The sequence below is a fragment of the Drosophila teissieri genome, chromosome 2L (genome assembly GCF_016746235.2).
Source record: "Drosophila teissieri strain GT53w chromosome 2L, Prin_Dtei_1.1, whole genome shotgun sequence".
NCBI classification, from domain to species: Eukaryota; Metazoa; Arthropoda; class Insecta; order Diptera; family Drosophilidae; genus Drosophila; species Drosophila teissieri.
Window position 1 is genome coordinate 13,018,647 of NC_053029.1, and position 21,817 is coordinate 13,040,463.

Here is a 21,817-nt window from a genome sequence, read left to right on the forward strand (position 1 = left end):
AACCGAGCCGAAAATCCCAAAGAAAAACAGTAACAAGTGGACAAGGGAAAGCTACCAAGGGGAGTCGACTGGTAGTTACCCTGGACATTCTAATTAGACGTATTTTGAATTGAAGCTGTATGTGGCACTTTATCTTTCAGTAAGGCAAAGAATGAGAAAGAGTTTTTACATACCAAACTTTCAGGGATACGATTGCAGTTTATAGTAGTTAGTTAGTTCTAAGATGCTCCTTAATAAATTAAATTATATATGTGAAATTTGAAATATTGCGAACTTTCATCTATTTCAGCTCACCCGTAAGCCCTTCGATGGTCATCGATGGTGCAACTGGAGGCCATGATCCTTGTGGCCAGGTCCAGGTTGGTTTGCATGGTCTTGCCATGCCATCTGTTGGCTTGGCTCAGTGCAGTGCAGTGCAGAAATCTCAAAAGAAATCAGATTGTGGCCAAAAACTTCACAACGAAGTTTAGGCAGCTAATTAATTAAGTTCCTGCACTTGGGGGCCCTCCCTTCCGGCCACCAATCCGACGTGCGACGAGCCACAGGAACACTCGTCCATCCGCAGACCAAGTTCTATTTTAAAGTGCCATTTCAATCGAAAGTCGAAAGCGGAGGGAAATTGCTTTAACCCCGGCGCTGCGGGGCTGATTAACACGGCATAGCCAATGTTAACAAATTGCATTATTCGAGGAACAATCGAGACATCCCTTTAGCCGTTTTTTCTGAGTGTTTTAAGCGATACGGAAAGTCGCCGTGCAGACAGTGTAAACATGTGCACAGTGGGTGGAATAAATGCACGCCCACCGATGCCTCCATCGATATGTACGAGTATATGCATATATGCGGACACATGTGTGACTCTGCACGCTTCAGGTGTTAATGATATAATTTTATTTCGTGTACAAGTAAATTTCATTACCCTTGATAATGGGCCCATATAAAGAGAGTGTCCTCGAGCAACGGGGGGTCAGGGGTGAGGGGTGAGGGTGCGAGGTGAGTGTGCAGTGAGTGTCGGGCAATGATAGCCGCTGATGTCCAGAGCCCCGGGATTATACAGATTGCTCGCTTGCCCTGGCAAAACTGACATTACGGAGCATTTAATTTTTGGAGAAATTAATTTCCTTTTTCCAGTTAAAATACTCGAATTTTCTATTTAAAGTGCAGCTGGTAACATGAAAATAAAGCTCTACAAATTAATTGAAACCAACGCCAATTAATAAAGTTCGAATTAATTACAACCAATTGGAGCAAGAATTTCGAATGATGCTGGCACCTTACTGTTTGTGATACCGCAAAAACAGAAAACCAGTTACTGATATTACTGATATTTCTGTGCACTTTTATAATTTAGTTATGCATTCATGCCCTGCAATTGCGGACACCACAGACATGTTTCTTGATTCGCATTCATTCGCTTATTGAAATACTATAGGCAAAGGACAAGGGCAAAGGGTATGCAAAATATGTAGTCCTACCCGTGGACGGACAGAGGTGTAGAGGGGGTTCCCGTATCAACAGCAACTCCGAATTCGGGCTGATAAATATTAATGCTGTGCAAAGTGCGCACTGAGCCCTTGTGGGCAAAGGACTTTGGTGTCCTGTCCTCAGTCCCCAGTCCCTGGCCTCGATTCTCGATGCTCGGCATCGCATCGACTGCCAGAATCCTGGTGGCATTAATATTCATTTCCATGGCTACAATAACAGAGGGCGCGGCCACAGGAGGCGACTGCCATAAAGACAACAACAACAACAACAGCAGCAGCACTGACAGGACACGGTGGCCAGGCTCCTCCTTCTGGGGAATTCCAGTGTGTGTCAAAGGAATTGTTGAGGCAGGACCCGAAAACACAGAGGAGAGGAGACACATTGCGAATGCTCGGAGTTGTTCTTTGACATTCATTTAATTGACTCCTCTCTTTCGGTTTTGCATTTCAAATGAGGCGAGAATTCAATTTTTGTTTTTGAAACTAATTAAATTTCTACAGCCAGCCCTCACGCACTACGCAGTACGCAGTGCCAACCGCAGTACGAGAAATTTAAATATAAATTTAATAAGGCTGCCGAGCATTGTCCTTGCTCCCACCGGCTGATTCTCAACTGCCGCTGGCACTTTCGTCATTTTATTTTATTGTTATTATCGCTTTGGCAAGGCTCCCACAAAAATCCAAGAGCCGAGATACCAAATTATGACAATAGTGTGTAGAAGCTGAGGTACTCTTATAAAGTTTATACAGAAAATGATACGGGAACAAAAGAAAAACCTTAGAAAATACGGTTGGTTTGAATTCAACTATAAATATATTAGTTATAATAATTGTAGTTATAATAATTTGTAGCATCGCAGATATTCTGTTTGGCCATCTAGGCATTGTGTAAGCCCAGTTTGGCAAATCCTGGCTAGAGTATGAAAGGCAAAGGCAAAGGCAACGGCAAGGAGCCAAGAAGTATCCTCGCCTTTGGCCTGCGTCCTTCACACTTTGTCAATGAGAGTTGGGTGTGAAAAATGAAATTATAAGCAGAACGACGGGATGCAGGAGCCACTCCTTTGGCAGGACAACTCCTGGCATCATCAGCATCATGACAGTTGAGAATACATCTTAGGCGCATTTTAATTTCATGCTTTGCTTGTTTCTCTGTCTCCCCGGCTTTCCCTTGCTCGCCCTTCTTCCCCCAGGTTTCCCCACATTTCCCCCGGTTTTCCCCCGTTTTCCCACTTTCCCCCGCTGCTGCTTCTGTCGCTCTTTTTGATTGTTGCTGCGTAATGACATTTAATGTCCATAGACCATAATTGACAGGGGAGAGTGGAAACGGGGAAGAGGGAGATTGCCAGCGGATCTTCATGCGCGACTGCACAGCAGTTAAATTGCGGCCGAATGTCTTCCCTTTGTATATCCATCTCTATATGTGTTTTGTAGGCCGACATTTGGCAGCCGCTTTTGGCCATTTGTTCTGCCATTGAATGGGCCAAAATGATTGGCATGAAGAGCTGGGGCGGATGGCCATAATTTGTGGCCCAGAGTGCAGCTGAAAGCTGAAAGCTTTCCCGATTCGAATTTAATTGTGCGAGGACGTTATGAGCACGAAGGTGAAACTGGATGCTTCTAACGAAATAATGAAAGATTTCCCCACTCGCAGAGACTTTGTTTTGTACAAAGGAAAATGGCGAGCGATTCCAGATGGCGTGGATTTAATGGTTGCCATTGTGGAAAAATAATTTAATGGTTAGACATTGTGGAAAAATAGTAAAGGTAATGAAACGGCTTTCCTATTATTTTAAGTAGAATTGAGTATGCAAAAAATGTTACATGATATCATGTAACAAGAACCTGATTTTTCGACTTAATCTGATTAATTTGTCTTTTCTGTATAATTAAAGAGATTTTTTAGTTCAGCAAAAATAATTTCCGCGCATTGCGGGATTTAAGAATGCTTATTTTCAAATTAATAATTAAACTGGTAATCGGATTCTCCTTTTGTAGATACCAACTAGTTACCTGTTCTAATTAAACTAAAATTCGATACCTTAAAAGTTTGTATAAATTCATTAGTAGAAATGAAATTGAACAGCTTTGTGCAAAAAAATTGCTGTGAATAAACATAATTCCCCAGCTTTTGTTCTCAGCATGGTATTTTTCATTTAATTTAAGCTGCAGGTAATTTAATTGCGTATTAATTATATTTCCAACTCCATGCATAACTATTTTATTTAGCCCACATACCGAGTTTGTTGTGTTGCAAAAGCTGTCCAACCGCTTGGAAATGCAGCTGTCCAAAAGGCTTTAATGCACTTGACTTGGCTTGACTGACTGGCGGACTGACGTACTGACGTACTGGCAGCCCGGGCAAAAGTTCATTAAATTAATTAATGGAAAGTTCTCGAAAATGCCTTTTGCGTGAGTATCATGTGGCCGATGGTTTAGCCATATTCGAAGCTCCCAGCCAAGTGCAGTCCAAGTCAAAGTCAAAGGCACTGGCAGGCTGAATCTTATGGCTTAGCAACCCAAATCCCCACCCCCGGGCACTTCAGCCAGCTCACTTTAAGTTGCCTGCGCCAATGGCCCCACCCATTACCAAATCCAATCCAATCCCGACTTGCCACCAACATGCGTATCCTTCGCGCTGCAGTCGAACAATGAGCCACCGCAGGGCAGCACCGCATCCGCATCCACTTTCACTTCCACATCCACCCACTCCTAAGCAACAACAATGGCTGCTCCTTCAACAGCTGGCAGCAGTTCAGCCACTCCTGCACCCGAAATCCAGCATCTCAACATCCCAGCTCCCCAGCATCCCAGCGTCCCACCATCACTTCATCGCAATCATACCCAACTGAACACTGAACAGAAACCCCAAACTGAGCCGCGTGATGCATTTGATCCGAAACCAGCAAAGTGACAGAGTGCGCGGTGCGGGGAGGTGGATATCCTGGTTATCCTCGGGGCCAAGGAGTTCGTTTCAGAACTGCCAAGCACTTGAACTTCCTAAGTTCGGCTCGCCCCGCTGGTTCGCCTTATTTCATTCACTTCTTTGCTTGATTGGGTGCCTTGCGAAGAGGTTTTGCCAGGGGATCATCAAATTCTAAAATTGTTTTATTTTTTAATTCTTACCTTGTTTGGAATTATAAATTGTATAATTCTTCTATTTACAAATAATAGAAATTACGAATAATAGATATGATAATTAATAATTAGTTTGAGTGCGAAAGTATGTATGAATCTTCGCTTCTAAAACTTCAATGCTCACCACGGATTCATTAGGAAATAGCCTTGATCTCAAGCTCCGAACATCGCTGTGCCCGCCAAGGAAACTAATTACTACACACTTACTTGCTGGGGCAGACAATGCGTTTCCAGATGTAGTAGTTTCCAGCACACCTGCACACCCCACTCCTCCTCCCACTGTGGTTCTGGTTTTCCAGGGCAAATATTAATTTTCGCACCTTTGACTGTTGTTTTCGCAGCGTTTTGCATTGTTTTCGGCCTGCCAGGCAGCCAGCCGAAGCCACAATGCGCCATTGTTGATGGCTGTGACAGGCTGTGTGCACAGCCATAATATCAGAAAGAAGCAGTTGGCAATCCCCACATACTAGTGGCTCCCTTCCGGTTGGAGCCCGTGCTTCGTAATCAAATCAGGCTGCATTTAAATGCATGTTGAGCTCATTTAAATCTACTTGAGGCGTTCGCATTCACAACCAATGCACATGCCCATGCCCATGTCCATGCCCATTCCCATTCCCATGACCTATCACCTCAGTTCAGCTCCATCGGAGTGAAAGCCTTATTTTGGCATTGTTCCATTTGAACTTGAAACGGGCGGCGGGGGGCGGAGGTCTCAGATAGTTTTGTGTGTTTCACAATGTTAATGGAGATGTGTGTTTCGAAATGGTTGGGGAATATTAAGAAGAAATTTATTTACCTGCTTTGGGCTTTCCAAATTGTTAGGGCTAGTATCATTAGCCAATGGTAACTACAATTGTATGTTTTTATACAATGGAAAATACCTATAAATAAAAATACCATATAAAGCCGATCGTGAGTCACGCTGTCATCGCCAGGTGGCGCTGCGTTCCGTTGATTTTCCGTACGTGCTGTAACCACCAATAGCAACCGTACAGCTTCGTCCTGCGTCCTGCGTCCTTTCGCCCAGCTCCTTAGTGCTTAGTCCAAACCGGACTCGGCATAATCTCGCACGTGATTTGTATGTATGCGACAGAAATGTCCGTTGCACCTGTCGCCTAACCTTCGTCTCCCTTTTCCTTCCGACTCCTCGTACCCGCCGCCCCCTCCCCCTCCCCGTTTTCCATTTTCCGGGACTGTCTGCCCCAAGCACAACTATTGTCTGGCCAAGTTGTTGACAGGCACGTTGACGTCATTGTTTCGTAATTTGTATCCTTAGCTGGCGCATTAGAGCTTAGTTTATGTCCCCTGTAACCCTGGAAAACTTGCCAAGAATTGAAACTCGGTTTTAGTTTATTTTTAGTTTTTTGTAGTTTATTTCTTTCGGTATCTTTTCCAACTGGCTGACTTTAAGCTGTGATAATTGATAAACATGCTTTTCTACGCACGGCTTATGAGCATTATTTATCACTAGTTCCTAATCCACCCAGGAAGTTTTCATTACATTTTTCCAAGAACTTAAGGTGATATGCACTTTGCTTTACAGGATTCTTTCAACAGAATAGAAATCATAAGAATATTGTTCATTCATCAATTTATCATCTTCATTTAGACTGTGACACTAAGCATAAAAGTAAGAGACCTATAAATGCATTTGTATGTTATAAAGGCATTTGTTTAAATTTATTCATTTTGAATGTCGAAAAAAAGAATTTAATATTTGCAGACATAGGCAATTAAAAAATGTTAAAAAACACATGCCATACTGGGCGTATGCGTAATACTATGGAATCCGGAAGATCTGCAATTAAAATCGACTTAATTTCCTTTATGCCCGCTTTTCAAAAAGTTTATAAAAAATCATTTGCACACATGTCAAACGTGTGCGGGCTGTCGCATCATATTTAATAAATTTGCCAGCCGAATGGCAAAAATACCAGAATTTGTCTGCCATTTACATGCTCAAAGTTGCTTAAAAGCTAAGCGGCTTATGCCAGCCAGCCAGGTAACATGAAAAAGGAGCTCAGTCAGGCAGACAGTCTGGCCTGCGAGCTAAGTGCTGGGGAAATAGGAACCAGGAACCAGGACACAGGATCGAGGAGGCAGGATCCGGGAGCGAGGACATAGGAGCCGAACCCTGGACCACTTTCATCACACTCGTATCGTATCGATGGGAGACGCTGAAAAAATGCATCTCGTGTTCATTTGTGGCGGAAATAACTTTTTGAAGCTGTGGAGTCACATTTTACCTGGTTGCAAACTCGCTTTGCCCGCTCGGCTTACACTGCACAAAAAAAGAGCAATCGCGTGCTGGTGGGCTGTTGTGCTGGTGAAAAAAAAGGCAAGTGCTCTGAGTGGCAGAGAAGTAAAGTCCATTACTATTAAAAAAGTTTTTTTTAGAGCGACCAGGGAAACTTTGTTTGTGGGGCCTAAGCACAAAGATGACATCAAAGTTGGGCGAGTTTAATGTAATGGCAGGTGCGGGGAAAGGGGATGGGAAAACTGTGGAAAACTGTGGAAGGCTGTGGAAGCTCGCTCACATGTTTAGCTGCTGTCGAAAGTTAACTCCGGCCCGCTTCCTTGGACAGCCTTTGGCAACTTTGTTGCACAATCGAGTACGAAATTCACTCGACTGGATTAAAAGATTACCGGGGAGATTATGAGTCCCGGGGGCGGGCAAAGACGGTGGAAAGGCAAAAAATGCCGAACCCTTCAGTTTTACGGGATGGGTTGGGTGCTTGCAAGTTTTCCTTTGAAGGGAAAATCTCCAATATGTTGCTGGCAAAATATCTCCCTCGACTGTCAGTCGCAGACACCCAATTCAATTTCAATTTAAACCTTTAACCCTTTAACAGCGGATGGCAGACCCTAATTTAACGCGTTGACAATTTATAATTTTTATTTAAAAACTTTTGCTTGGCTGGCCCTCAACTCAAATCAAATTTCCTCAGCTTCTCACCTGGCCGAAGTGTGTCCGAAAAAAGTTGTTTTGCTCATTAGAAATTCGAAAAGGTTTTCGCTTTTCCGGCCACCGCAACAAGCAGCCAACTTTTTGCATTAATTTCATTGCTCGGACAGAAGTTTAAGCTCGTAAAAAAAAAACCAAAACAGGAATGACAAACCCTCCAAAGAGTTTTCCAAGAAAAAAGTTTTCGATTAAGTTGTGCGCCCCAAATTTTTTTTACCAAATGTCTTTGTAAGCTGTCGGAGATTTTCAGCTTGTAAATTGTGTGTCCGGTGTGTTTTTGTTGGCCAAATGAAGTGCGCAGATTGTTTACTTGGGGCACAGGACATAAAAGGATTACCAGGGGACACTCGAGGGTTAAGGTTAATGTTTTTGTAAAAATGGGCTCAAGGTAAAGGGCCAGCCTAGGAAGGAAACTTTAATGGTTTCCCTGAAAAATCTTTAACAAAGGTGTTAAAGAGTTATTTCATTTTACTTTCTATAAATTGGTGTGCAAGTCTTCTTAATAGAGTAGTTTATAATAAAATGTATACCTTGCTCATACCCGTGCAATAAATTCGTTTAATATCTGCAGCTTAGAAGTGAAATCTAAATATTCCTATGAGATTGAAGCCAGCGGCTTTGTTGAGTGCCCTTCGATGCCGCTGTGACCTGAGTCCTGAACTCCGGTTCTGATTGAACCCCTCGGTAATCCGCCCTTCCTGGCCATCCTGCCATTTCATGGTCATTGACATGGCCGCCTCCCATCGTTGACCCCATGGTGCTGACCATTTGCGATGGCTCTTGGCCAGAATCGTTTGTGACAGCCACTCGAACCCTCGGAAAAAAACGCACTGGACAGTCGGCTTAGGAGCCACTTCTTTTGGCCCTGCTTCCTCAATTCCCTCACTAGTTGAGTCCTGCTCTGGCAGGACTAGTACCTCGCCCGGATTAGCCGGGCAAAGTAAATTTCAAAGCCGGCATAAGTTGAGTTTTGTCACGCGCCGTACGAAAAAATAGCCAAAAAACAGAATGAAATCGAAGTGGATGGAATCGAATGGGACCGAGAGCAATGAAATGGAAACCGTGCATGCGAAAGGCGTATTATGTTTTCAATAAAGGTATATGTGGCAGGCACTACAGCCACTTTTACCCGCTTGTCATGCAAATCTTCGGCCTGGAAACTTTAACACTTGAGCGATTTTGATCCGTAGACCCAAGGAAAGCTCCTGGAGCAAACATGAAATATGCCACAGAATCGTTTTTGTTGCCGGCCACAGGAATGTTTGCGAATGCCACCGCCCTAATCCAATCCCACAAAATGGAGAAGGAAACTGCCCAAGGCAAACAAATAGCGAAACCCGCTCGCAACATTTCAGCAAATAATCGCATAAAGCATTTCGGACTGCCCAGCTGCTGAATCGCATATAATGTGTGGTCGTAACGGCCATTTTTCGACTTGCGGAGGAGCACGAGGACGAGGACGAAGGACCTTCGCATTGTTTGCTAAGCGATTTGGTTTTGGGTCGCTTTTGTTGCTGGCATTAACTGCGGTTTCCCGCCCAAAATGGTGCAGTACTACAGACTGGTTCAAAGTGAGTGGACACAGGCGCTCATTCCTCTTAAATACCGTGGAAACTGCACTTGTCGCTTAAGGAGTTATACTCATTGCAGGGTTACAACTGTATGTGCTTCATGGAAGAAGGTATTTTCTTTCCAAATTTAAAAGTTCAAAATAAATCAATATTAATACCGCTAAGCTCGCAATTTAAAACCACTTTCTATAATGATATCTTTAAGCTACCTTAATATTTAAACTACCCTAGGAGCTTAAATCTACATACAATAATCGAGGACTTAAAAAGATATTAACTTTCATATACAATCATATATATCTGCAGATACTTTTCGCTGAGTTAAGAAGCATATGCTCTTGTAATTTAAAGAAACCCTTCTAGACTCTCATCAGATGTTTGAGAATCGGAGCAGATGGAAAAGGGTCCTTTGTGAAATGTTTACATTTTCCCCAAGCCTCTCCGTTTTCCATTCACTCCAATTTATAATCGATTAGACAAACTGAGCGTAGAGGAGATTTTCCTGGCTGGCCTCGGGGGTTTTCCCCGCCTGCCGACTCATTTCCACTTGTGTAAGTGCGGAGGAAATCAACACGTAAAATTCCAATTAATTCCGCCTAGCTAAATAAATCGTTTCAACGCAAAACACAAACTGATCATAAAACTTAATAACCAAAGGCACTCAAACACTAATTCTAGCACGCACACATGGGCACAGGAATAGGAATAGGGATAGGGATAGGGATAGGGATAGGGATAGGGATTGGGGTAAGGATAATTGGCCATGTATGCGTTGTGTAAACAGTTTTTGGGCTATTTGCTTATCGGCAGAACTGCAAGTTGGTGCGGCAAACTTTTTGTGCTGATTAATAAGAAAGTCCATTGGGAAAGGGCGGGGGGTTAGGAGGGATTATGGAGACCCATAACCAGGGAAATTGAGACATTAGCCAGCTGGGCACGCGATTCCGATTCCGTTTCGCATCTTTGGGCACATCGCAAACGCATAAATCCAATTGAAAGTGCTTAGCTTTGATTTTCGCTCTTCAGCCCACTGCCGGACTTTCTCCTACTATATAACACATATATGTATATATACATATATATATTTGTAGTATATATCTGATTTGGACTGGCTTAGTCCCCCAGCTGGCCATCGGGTGTGGGATTGCCCCGCAGTGGGAGCTTAGTTCGGTTCAGTTCGGATCAGATCGGTGCGTACGTGTTAGTTTTTATGCACGGCTTTTTCAACACTTGGTAACTTGGACACTTGAGTGTCGAGCGCTACGTGCCGCAATTCCCATCGACAGAGTTATCAGGACATGTCCATATATTGATAAATGCTCAAAGTGAAACATACACTGGCAGACACTACTGGCTATCTCATGATCTGTTTTTGGTTACTGCAATAAATTACTTATATGATAAACACATAGTTACTTAGCTGATTTTCTAGGTTTTGTTAAGGGAGAATCGTCAGATAATAACTTTAAAATTAAAGAGAAATTAAAAAATAAAACATTTTTCTAATGTAATAATCATAATAATATATAATATAAATATAATACAATATATGAACTTTCGATATAAATGAGTTTAAATGGAATGATACAGTAATGTTATGTACTAGATAAGCAGTCAGTTTCATGATTTTGGAACTACTGAAAGTGAAAGTAAAGTGAGTAAAGTTGCTCCACAACTTTTCTCTCAGTGCAGCTGTCTAACTAACCTCTGCCCAAAATCCCCTCCCCCTGCGCATAGAACAAATATTTAGCCGTATGCCTGCCGGCGGTGGAAATTAAGTCACGTCGCGGCAATCGCGCACAGCAGTTGAAAGTTTTTCCAAGCCGCCGACAGAGAGTGCGAGCGGGACGGGCGATAATCGGAGTGAGCGAGAGGGGGCTACGAAAGCTTGTAGCTGGAATAAAGGCTATTTGGCTGAGCGGAAAATGGTTTTGGCAATCTTGAAAGCGAAGCGTATATTGAAATGCCATTTCCAATGCAAATGCAGAATGGCAAAATTAATGATGTTCATTTCCTGCAACCGGGAATATTTCCCAATTCCCCCCTCCCACCCATTTCCCCCATCCCCTGTAAACCCTTCAACCGAGAGCTTACAGGAGAATTATGATTGTGAAACAATAGACTTTTCGCCATGGTCTGGAGGCTGAATCGTTTGCTGCAGGCGGCGTGCAACAAGATTTTCGCATTAAGCTGAAACATTGAAACTTCCCCCTTCTCCCCCTTCTCCTCCTTCTCCGCCCACTTCAAACTCTATCCCCTTTGCGCCACCCATCGAAGGCCATTACCATTTTCGGTTAGCTGCAGTTCTGCGTTGCAGCTGACGGCGTCGTTTTGTTTCCTTTGTTCCCCCATACTGGCCAATTTTGTATGCACTTTTCCCATTTCCCACCACCACCCGAGCCCAGCACCCCCCCCCCCAAATGCAGACCCCCTCCCCACCCGTCTTCCCTGCCAGCAGTTCTTTCCGCAGTTGCTTACATTGTCACAGTTGCCGCTCTTCTTTGCATGCGAAGTTGGCTCTGCTCTGGGCCCAGTTCTGGGCCGGGCTTAATGTTTTTGCATTTCATTCGCATTCCCCAGCTGCAGCACTCCTCCCCATGTTTGCTTTACAATTCCCCAGCAGTAAAAGACTGTGCTGCATTTGTTTAATTGCCTGAGAAGAAAGCATTGAAAGGTATTAAATGGAGGTTTAGGTTAACGTTGGTTAAATCTTAAAACATATAAGTTAGGCAATAAAGATATTTCTAATAATATTCGATGCTTTCAGAGAGCAAATCAGAGAAAGTAACGATTTCTTTAGTTATGCAGAACTAAATCCGAACATAAATACATACCATTATACCACTAGACGCATGTAACAATCGTACGACATAACGTTTAAGCTTACTTGTATAATACTGGAAATGCGTTGACTGATAACTAAGAAGCACAAACCTCAATTCTTGGCAGGTCGTAAATATGTAAGGTAATAACACAACCCATAAAATGCAATTATGCTGTTACCTCGACAAATCACTCATCTCTCACCTGGCCCACATTCATTCAGAATTATACGAGCTGTCAGTTGTACATAATTCATGATTATCAGTACCATCAACGAGCTTTATAAGGCGACAGATCCGTGAATTTTCCAAGCAGTTGCTTGAGAGTAGTCATGGCAGTCATTGTTTTGGCCACGATTTTGGTATTTGCCCAGGGGATCCACAGCCAGGATAATATATCCTTGGCTCCACTAAAGAAGCTAAACGATGTCGTTACTTCCCGCTTGAAAGAGCGCCTCAAAGAAGCCACGGCTGCCGATTTTTCTGAGCACTTTAAAAGACTTCAAGAAGCTGCCGATCTTCCGATCTATCAACTGGACGAAAAAATAATGGCATATAATGAGCTCAATCTTCTCCAGCGAACTGACGCCTCCTTGGGTTCAACCAGCGAGCCAGAGGACCGAAATGGCACCTTTTCCGAGGATGGACCATTATTGCGACAGGATATGACATTCACCATGTTCGAAAAAAGGATTCTGAGAATCCTTAAGAGGCTGGGCATCTACGATAACTTTACTGTTCGCGTATTCAACGCTATCTTCAGCGATGAAAAGCAGCTGAGAAAGCTCAAGAAGAAGCTGGACGAGTTGGGCAAGGAGGACAAGGACTCGGATAAAGACAAGGACCTATTGTGGGGCCATGTCATCGATTTGTTTTGATTCTTATATATCCATCATTTTCCTTTCTATGACTTAAATAAAGAATAATGTTGCAGCATAAACATGTGGTTATTAGTTTGACTTTTGTAAACTGAAATTCTAGCATATAAAATAGCCAAAATATATCTTACTTCTTATGCTGGAAATGAAAAAAAACTTACTTACGATAATTTTCCCTACTTTCTTATACATAATTCAGCACCTCTATGATCTCTTGATCTTTGTCCCAAAATATTACGCAGCTGTATAAAGGATGATAGCCCACTGAGTTGACCATCTCATTCATATTTCATTTTATTTTCTTTCGTTCTTTATGTTGTGTGAATACACCTTCATAATGTATACTGTATATCCATCGTCCGCGAAAACTTATTTTTCCGGCAGGTGTAATCTCAGTGCGCTCTCAAATTATGCAATTAAATAGTGAAACATTTTGGGCGCAAACTTCGCCTACCTTTTCCTACGTTTTTTTTCTCCCCCAGAAAACTCACTCAACACTCACTTAGCAGCATGAATAAAATTAAACTCACGGCGCAAGTTTTATTTTTGGCAGCAACAAAAACTGCGAAAATTGGAAGGAACGAAAAAAAGGCGAAACATACGAAACTTATAGCAAGTTGGGAATATTTCGAATACTGAATGAATTTTGCACATATTTCCAACTTGATTCCTTTTCCCCCCACCACCCCCCGCTACACGTTGGAAAAGTTTGCGTGGCAAGGCAAGTTTTTCCCGTTCAGTTGTTGTTGGTGTTAATGTTTCACTTCTCAATTCTACTTTTAATTTCTGGCAAAGAGGAGCGCTGCACAAAAAAAAGGGAGGAATAAAATACTTTGATGGCAAAGTTGCTTATGGCGCTACTCCATAAGAAAGCGACTGGGGGGAATGTGTGTCAAAATTAATTAATTTCATGATTTATGCACGAAAACTTTCCCAAGGCTCCTCCACTTTTTCACATTGAAAACACTGCACCGGGCTGCGGGTTAAGTGGTGCTAATGTTGGCCCATTGACCGCTGGCACTCCACCAACAAAGAGAGCCCACACCCAGTGAAGAACTTGGGGCCTATTCGAAATAGACTAACTCCCTGCTAAAAACTAAACAGGTCACGTGGCTGGCCTGCAAAATATTTGCCCAGCCAGCGAACCCCACCGAAACTTTGCCACCTCTTTCGGTCAAAAGTTGGGGTCCCCAAAAACTAGACTACCAAACAGTTGTTACCAGCACTTGGAAAAAAGTAATATAATTATTATAGCAGAGTAGATATTTAGATCTTAGAACTCATCTTAAAAAATCGTATCTTCTTTATTTACAAAAACAAAAAAACCATACCTTCCTTAGATTGTCCTTGCAGAAATACCCTATGTCATGGACTGAAAGTCCCGCAACAAGTTTCTCTCAGTGCAGAGCTAATGCTCTTGCATTTCTGGCTTCTGCTGTAGGTGTGAACACTTATTTCAACAGCATTTCTCTGATTAGAGCTCCTTCAGCCGCCTCACTCCTCCTCACTCCACCTCCAATCTCGATTGGCAAAGTTCAGTTTTGGGTTTTCATTTCCATTTGGCCTTCCCCGCAACCCGCTCCCGGGAAAGTGCTGTGGAAATCCTTTCGGCTGCTTATCGTTTTTGCATTCATTTGTTTTCAATTGTAATTAATCTTGGCCAGAAAAGTTTTCTTTTGACATTTTGTGGCTCCTAGGGTGCTCCTTGACTTCGGCCTTAGTTTGCCAGGCTTCTGTATTGTCCTGGCAAAGTTTCCGTTTGTTGTTGCTGCTTTTTGGACTGGGTGGCGATGGCAACAACATGTTACTGTCACAATTAAAATAAATTTTCCTCACTAATTGAAAAGTGTCAAGTGTAATATCTTTAAAGCTGCCCGAAAACGGAAAGTTTCTTGTGGCAAACTCGATGACTTTTGTCCTTTCTATGGCCATGAAATTAATTGATAAAAATCAGTTTTTGTTATTAAATGTTTTCCTTTTCTGATAGGACCTTTAAAAAGCTGTATCATTTAAATCTTGAAATGAATGATTTTTATTTATTAATATATACAAAGTTAAGTGCCAAGATATTGCTACAATTGCTTCACTGCTTAATAACATATGAATTCAATGCCCAATTCTTATGGGAAATTAATAAGTTTGCTTATTAAACAGTAAATGTTTATTATGAATAACTTGTTACACAGTTTAATAGTGTCTAGAATTATTTAAGCCAACCTCAAGGCTGCCTAATCAAGCATTTATAAATACCTTAGGAAAGTTAAGCAGTTACGCAGTTTTTGCTTGCGGCACAAGAGCGATTATCCGAGATTAACAACTAGAGCAATGGAGTTATAAGGAGGTATAAAGGTATATTTTGCATTGCATTAATTGAAATTTTTGCCACATCAAAGGGCATGAAAAAGCCGCAAAAACACGGATGCCCGCTCAAGCCAGTGCATTTTCCTCACCGCCAGAAGCCAAAGAGGTTTTCCCACAAAGCTGCAACCGCAGGAGAACTAATTACACTAAAGTGTCAAGTAAGAGAGAGTGAGTAGTGAAGAAGTTGTGAGAAGTGCAGGAAAAGTGCTCAAAGTGGGGAAAAGTTTGCTGTCGAAGCCAGCCAGCCATAAGTAATGCCGAACTTTGATATAATAATTTATAAGAATATTTGCAAATTCCAATAGCGGCAGGCAAAAATATTTTCGCCCGAAAGTATGCAATCGCAAATGCACTCGCAGCTGGTCGACACTGAGCTACAAAAGTATGCAGCAAGGGCGATAACACAAATCCATTGGAGTGGGTTCAGCAGTGGAAAACGAAACTTTTCCCGCCGAGAAAACTTAATCCCAGACCCCAGAGCCCAGAGTCAAGCAAACAAACGAATGCCTCGCTTTCGGAGTTGCATTTGGGGGAGTTCTGCTTCCCGAATCCGGGATTCTTAAGCCGCCATTCATCAGTTTCGACTGGCCAAGTATTTAAGCCATTTTCTCTAATGAATGCGGTCGCGCATTTTTAAACGCCCACAAAACTATCCGAGGGCTGGAGTTGGTTGGTGGTGGCTTTCGTGGCTGCTCACAAAGTTTGCCAAAGGAAAGTTTCAACTTATTCGAAACACGTGCAAAATTATGCTGGCCGCTCTCGGATTTGCATACCCTGTGCGCTGCGATTTGGTTGGGTCCATTCGAAAACGCCCTTTTATGTTCTATACAAGTTTAATATGAAAAGCAAATAAGAGGGAATGTGCCATATGTTTTCAGGGAAACCGGCAAGATTGTCTTTTGAATAAAATGTGCTTTATCATATTCAATAGTTGTTTAGTTGTATTCATAATAAATAGTTTCTTGATTTTTGAATAAAAGTGTATAAAGGAGACAATCAGTACACAGTACTCATATAGTCGTAACTTATCCAAATCCCTTACTTCCCCTTGCGTTGACTGCTGATAATTATATGTCCAGAAGGCCAGAAAAGGAGTAAATAAAATAAGTACGACCAACAGCTATTTGCTCTGTTTTCGCAATTTTAAGGCTCTTAAATATCTCTTTAGCTGCAAGTAAAATCGCAATAACAAAAAGATTATGGAACTCACAGCCATTGACATGGAACGCAAAGTGAGTGCCTTGAATAATTGGCGATGTCATTTAATTTAAGCCTTTTTTGGACCGGTAACCATGTCAATGTCTGTGTGGGATAAAATAAGACCTTTTGTTCTGATTTATATGTAGGTACATATGTGCATGAAAAGAGGGAATGAACTTGACATTGTTGCGAGATGAATGATCCATTCGAATGATCCATGAAAACCTCTCAGAGCTGTGTGGAAAATACTTCCCGATTTTTAATGAATTTTACGTTTTAATATTTATAATACAGTCCCATAAAAAAGGCCAGCGATCTCAGCTCGATTAGTTTATAGAGTGCAATCCAAATGGGTCATATCCACAGCCATTAATCCCCCGAGCAATATTCAAATTGTTCGAGCAGCGCAGCCAAATTAGATTGCCACCCACTTGAGTGTCTACTTATAGAGCCTGTCAGGCTAACGGCCAAACTAATCCGCCTGACAAAATGTCACGGAAAAATAAAAATAATAGCAGGAAACTCACCTAGCCCGGCATTGTGGGACCATCGGAAGAAATTAAGAAAACACGTAAATAACAGAAGAACAGATGTTCTATTATGGTTTTGTTTGGTTCTGCTCGGACAGCTCGTAAAAGCAGCAAATCGATCGCAGAAGCCAAGAGATGCGGCTCGCGACTTTTCACTCAGATTTTCCAAATTTTCCGATGACGCCCACTCAGCGACGCTTTGCTCTCCGCGCGGTGGACACTTGCCGTCAGTTTTCCCCCACAAAAACTTGAGGTACTAAACAGAGCAGCAAGTGCAGCGAGAGCGGAGCGTCAAATTAATTTGTGTTTTGATTTAAATTATGATCAGCACCAGCGGTATTCACAACATCGCCGCCGGCAAATTCAATTAAATTCTAAATAAATACATGGAACATGCATAAGTTTTACTCCCCCCAAATATTATTTATACTTATAATTTATATTCCGGAATAAATAACGACGGGTCCGGGTCCGTCCGCTGGGCGGCTCCATGGACTGTCAAGTCGATCCGATCGCCGCGAATCGCCGGCAGTGCCATCTTGAACGTTCCGCCAGCCAAACGCGAGAAAATCGCGCGCATCGTCGTCGCCGCCCACTCGCGTTTTCACGTTCACACGGCCGAAAAGAACAGCACACACGGATCTAAAGTGCAGTATATATAAAATAATGTTTTATATATATTTTGGCCCAGTGCAGTTTTTTGGAAATCATGTCACTGCAGTGACTGGCGGTGCCTGCTCAAAAGTGTGGAAATTCTAGCCGTGGCGCGTAAGGAAGTGCAGTTAAAGTGCCAACCGATCTCGAAATAGAAAATAAATACAAAATATTACCAAGTTATAATTTGAAATTTATTAAAAATTATTATTCAAAAATTAGACCGTTAAAAAAACACAAGATTTACTCAATGCTCGTGTGCCCCTAAATTAAACATAACAATTAATTCCAAAAAAAGGTTCACCTACGCCTCTAGAAATGCAATAAATTTATTTCGAAGTGCTGGTAATTTGCCTTGGCTATTGTTTGTTGATTGTATCTGCAGCGCATCGTGTGCGTATCTGTATCATTAACTGCGAGTTGTGTTTCCGCGAGTGCGTTCGGCATGTCGCATCCAAGAGAGATTTGACCTCGCACTTCACCCATCAAGTGAATTCATTTGTCGTTCAACTCACGCGATCCCCGATCCGTCTGCTCCTCGTCATCGGTCGTGTGTCTTGTGGGATCTTGTATCTGCACTAAACTCAATCACCCGTCCAATTTGTCACACAAAAGAATCGTTCTAGTCCACGGAAGTTCCCCCACATACGGCCAATTGGAATCGAAGTAAGTGAGTTACTTAAGTAGAAACCTAAAGAAATTCCAGCTGATCGTTTGGGAATATACTTTCGGGATACTCTGCCGGTCGCATTCAGTATTTATTGCCCCCGAATGTCCAACATGTGGGCCATATTGCAACAGAAATAGCCGGCATTGAAATGAATTGAGCAAAATCAGCAAAATCAGACAAAAAATCGGAAAATAGATCGTGGAAAATTGGGAAGAGCATAGATTGCTAAGAGAGCCCATCCGAAAATAAGCAATGCAAAGTATTATTAATTAATTTTTGGACAAACTTTCGGTCTGTGTTGCGTTCGACAGCTCCGTTTCATTAACATCGCTATAAATAGGCACAGTGGTCCATAAATCTCGAGCGTCCAGTGCAAATAACAAGAAGATGCTTTAAGTTATGGCTCGCGAATCGCTTGTTTATATCGCCATGCCGTTGACAATTTTTATTTGTTTAGAGGTGAGATGGTCTGAATTATGCAGATACCAATGGCGATGGCGATGGTGATGGCCTATCCCGAGTCCAATATCCAATTAGCAGACACAAGCACACACACAGGTGACCCCAAAAACTAAAGCAATTTGTCAGGGTTTCGGGATTGGTTTGAGGCTTCCATTTGCTGCCGTATTCGTATACGGTTTTGTCATTACGGTCAATAATTACCGCAAGCATGTCAACCGAAATTATTGCCCAGATAGATTTTCCAACCCCGTTTGCCACACTTCCACTTCGGTTTAAGTGTCCGGCCATGTGTTGCAGCCAAGCCGCAAGGACTCCCCGGCTCCGGCATTTTCCTCCTCGGCTGCCCGCTCTGCCGGAAATAATTACTCAGCTTGCTTTTCTTTCGAGTGGGCGACGGCGGAGAGGGGAGCAGAGGGGAGGAGGGGGAGTGGGTGGCGGAGATGCGGCAACTTTCCCCACATTTAATTTATATTATTTGTGCTTCCTTTTGTCTGCCTTGGCCGGCGACCCAGCTCTCCACCTGCGTTCACCTGGCTTTATTAGTAGCTCACTGTCCGTCTGTCTGGCTGTCCGTCTTTCGGTCTGTATGTCGGTCTGTTGGTCTGTCGATTGGTCCACCAACCCTCCTCGACCCTCCTCGACCTCCATCTGAAACAGGACTACGAGCATGTCCTGGCTCCTGCTGTTGTCGTTATTCAACCACTAAACTGTGTTTTGGCTTTTGTTGCATTTCCAACCGCATTCCTGTGGCTTCTTCAACTTCGATTTTCCAGTTGAGTTTCTAATAATATTATTGGAATTGAAGGGTTCTCACTCACAGCCAGCAAGCACAAAGAGTGAATTCTGAATTTAGGGTAAGAGTATGGCGTTTCATATTTCGACTCGACTCGAATCAACTTCAGTTCCGAAATGCCTCGGCGTAAATTATTAAATAACGTTTTCCGCTTACCACCAACACGCTTTCCCGCCGACAGACCAAAGTCTATTCGAGGTCTTCGCCGAAACGTGGCTATAACCATTGGTCAAATTCAATTCAATATTGATCGCTGTTCGGGGCAGGCGAAGTAGAAGGGCCAACTAAGAAGGACACGAAACTCGAATGGCCAGAACAAAAAGGGTTACCGCTGGCCTTACATGAACACTCTTCAAAAAGAAGACTTAGTAAACAAAATGATAGTAATTAAATTCTAAAAAGCATTTGTTGAAGTAGTTTCCATATTGTTGTTTCATTATGGGTTTCACTTGAAAAAGTTCGTAGGGATTTAAGGTTGAGTAGAGAACTGTATTACACGAAGAAGATTTCACTCCTTTTCTGGTGTGTTTTCCTTCGTGTAAAAGAAGCAATCCACGTATGTATCTAAAGTAACTATCCATATACGAATAGACCAACGTATATCATTGTTTTCAATGGCGGACTTTTCATGGCGGCCATTCACCAGCGGCCACTGTACCTGTAAATCGATGGGAGCAGACGTGACCCACTGTATATGTCGCAACTCGTGAGTTGTGGCTAGGTTTTTTGTATGGTACGGGGCAAATGGCATCGGAGGAAGTGCGGAGTAATTGGTCGAGATAAGAATCTCAGATTAGATAAATCGGTAAACAGTTAGGTACAGACGCTAGCTCCCGATAAGCAGCAGATTGGAATCAGAGCATTTTGGTATACTGCGTTAATTTATATTTGGCCCAAAACTACTGTGGTGGGATCTTCTATATGTACACCATAAAAACAATGCGTGTATCCTCAAATATTACTCTATTTAATAATAGCTGCACTATCTAGGTATTTGTGTTCGCTTTAATAGCATTATTACTAATCTATCATGGGAGTTCTATTACTATTTCGTACAATTGTCAAATTCTTTAAGAGCTTGGCACGAAAACCTTATCAACTGATAGTTGACTGAGGGAACTTTTTTGTGAATGGAAGTCTGAAAACTACAAGTACATGATAGCCTTGATTTGATCAAAGCAATTGATTTATATTAATGTGATGTATTTTGTATCTTCATCTCAGAACTTCCGCTTAATTGGTCTACCTAAGAATAGAACCATTTTGTAACTCAGCCCGTGAATAGATAATTGCATTTTCGATTTTTTCAGTTTCGATTCCGGCCCAGGCATGTGAAAACCAATTTTACCCAATAACCCCATAATTATAGTCCTTGGAGGGGGTAGGGGGATGGCAACAGTGAGTGGGAGGGAGATAGAGCGAGACATAGGCCGTATGTAAAGTGACACACATTTACCACTAAACAGTCGCTTATTATAATTTGATGGCACAATGACAAACAAACCCACAAAACCGAGCTTTCCTTCACCGACACGTATCGGTTATTTACCGCTTCTATATAGGATATAAATGTATATATATAGTATATAGTTCGAGAGAGTCGACGTCGCTGTTATGGCCACGGCTGAGAACGGCTGTCCGGTCACACGACCCCCACAAGTCACCCACTCGAAACTCATCGATACTTTGGCTTTGGCTTTGGCTTTGGCTACGTGGCAAGCTCATTGGTCTCCATTTTCTCCGTTCTCCCCCGGCAGCACTGGTATTTGTGTAATGGCCCTGCAGACACTCGGACTGACGGACGGACAAACGAACGGACAGACAGAGGGACAGACGGACAGGCGGAGCGGACCGAGGATATATCCGTACATATAAATTCAGAGCGGCCACTCGCATGAGTTTAGTTTATATTTATGAGCATTATAGTGCGGATATATGGAGCGCGAAGTCGAGAGTTGGAAAGTAATTGCTGCGACTGCCTGCACTCCTTTGTGATAGATATTTGCCCGGTTTTGTGAGCTCGCTTTCGCACTGGGATTTGTTGTTGTCGTGCATTTTGGTAGCCAGTGCGGGCCAAATGTTTGCACTGATTAAGCCCGGTCATTCGTTAGACGTTAGACACTTCCCCTTCCCCAGTCATCGTTGCATCGTCGATAAGATAGTCAATTAAAGAGCTCGTCAACCTGTACTATTCGCGGCGATAAAAAAAACTCGACTTGGTAGCAGGAGAACGTCGCTCCGGACGGAGCAAATGTTGTTCCAGAGACAACACAGTGAAGCGTGAGAGAGAAA

General features: G+C 42.7%; 1 protein-coding gene across 1 annotated transcript; it reads left to right on the plus strand.

The window, feature by feature from the left end:
- The first annotated feature begins 12,309 nt into the window (after window positions 1-12,309).
- Window positions 12,310-12,855, plus strand: LOC122611450. Its single transcript, XM_043784554.1, has one exon. It carries the CDS (start codon window positions 12,310-12,312, stop codon window positions 12,853-12,855), a length of 546 nt encoding a protein of 181 aa, XP_043640489.1.
- The last annotated feature ends 8,962 nt before the right edge of the window (window positions 12,856-21,817 follow it).

Bases quoted from the DNA above. Each gene is read 5' to 3' on its own strand.
- LOC122611450 (XM_043784554.1), top strand. From the start codon at position 12,310: ATGGCAGTCATTGTTTTGGCCACGATTTTGGTATTTGCCCAGGGGATC.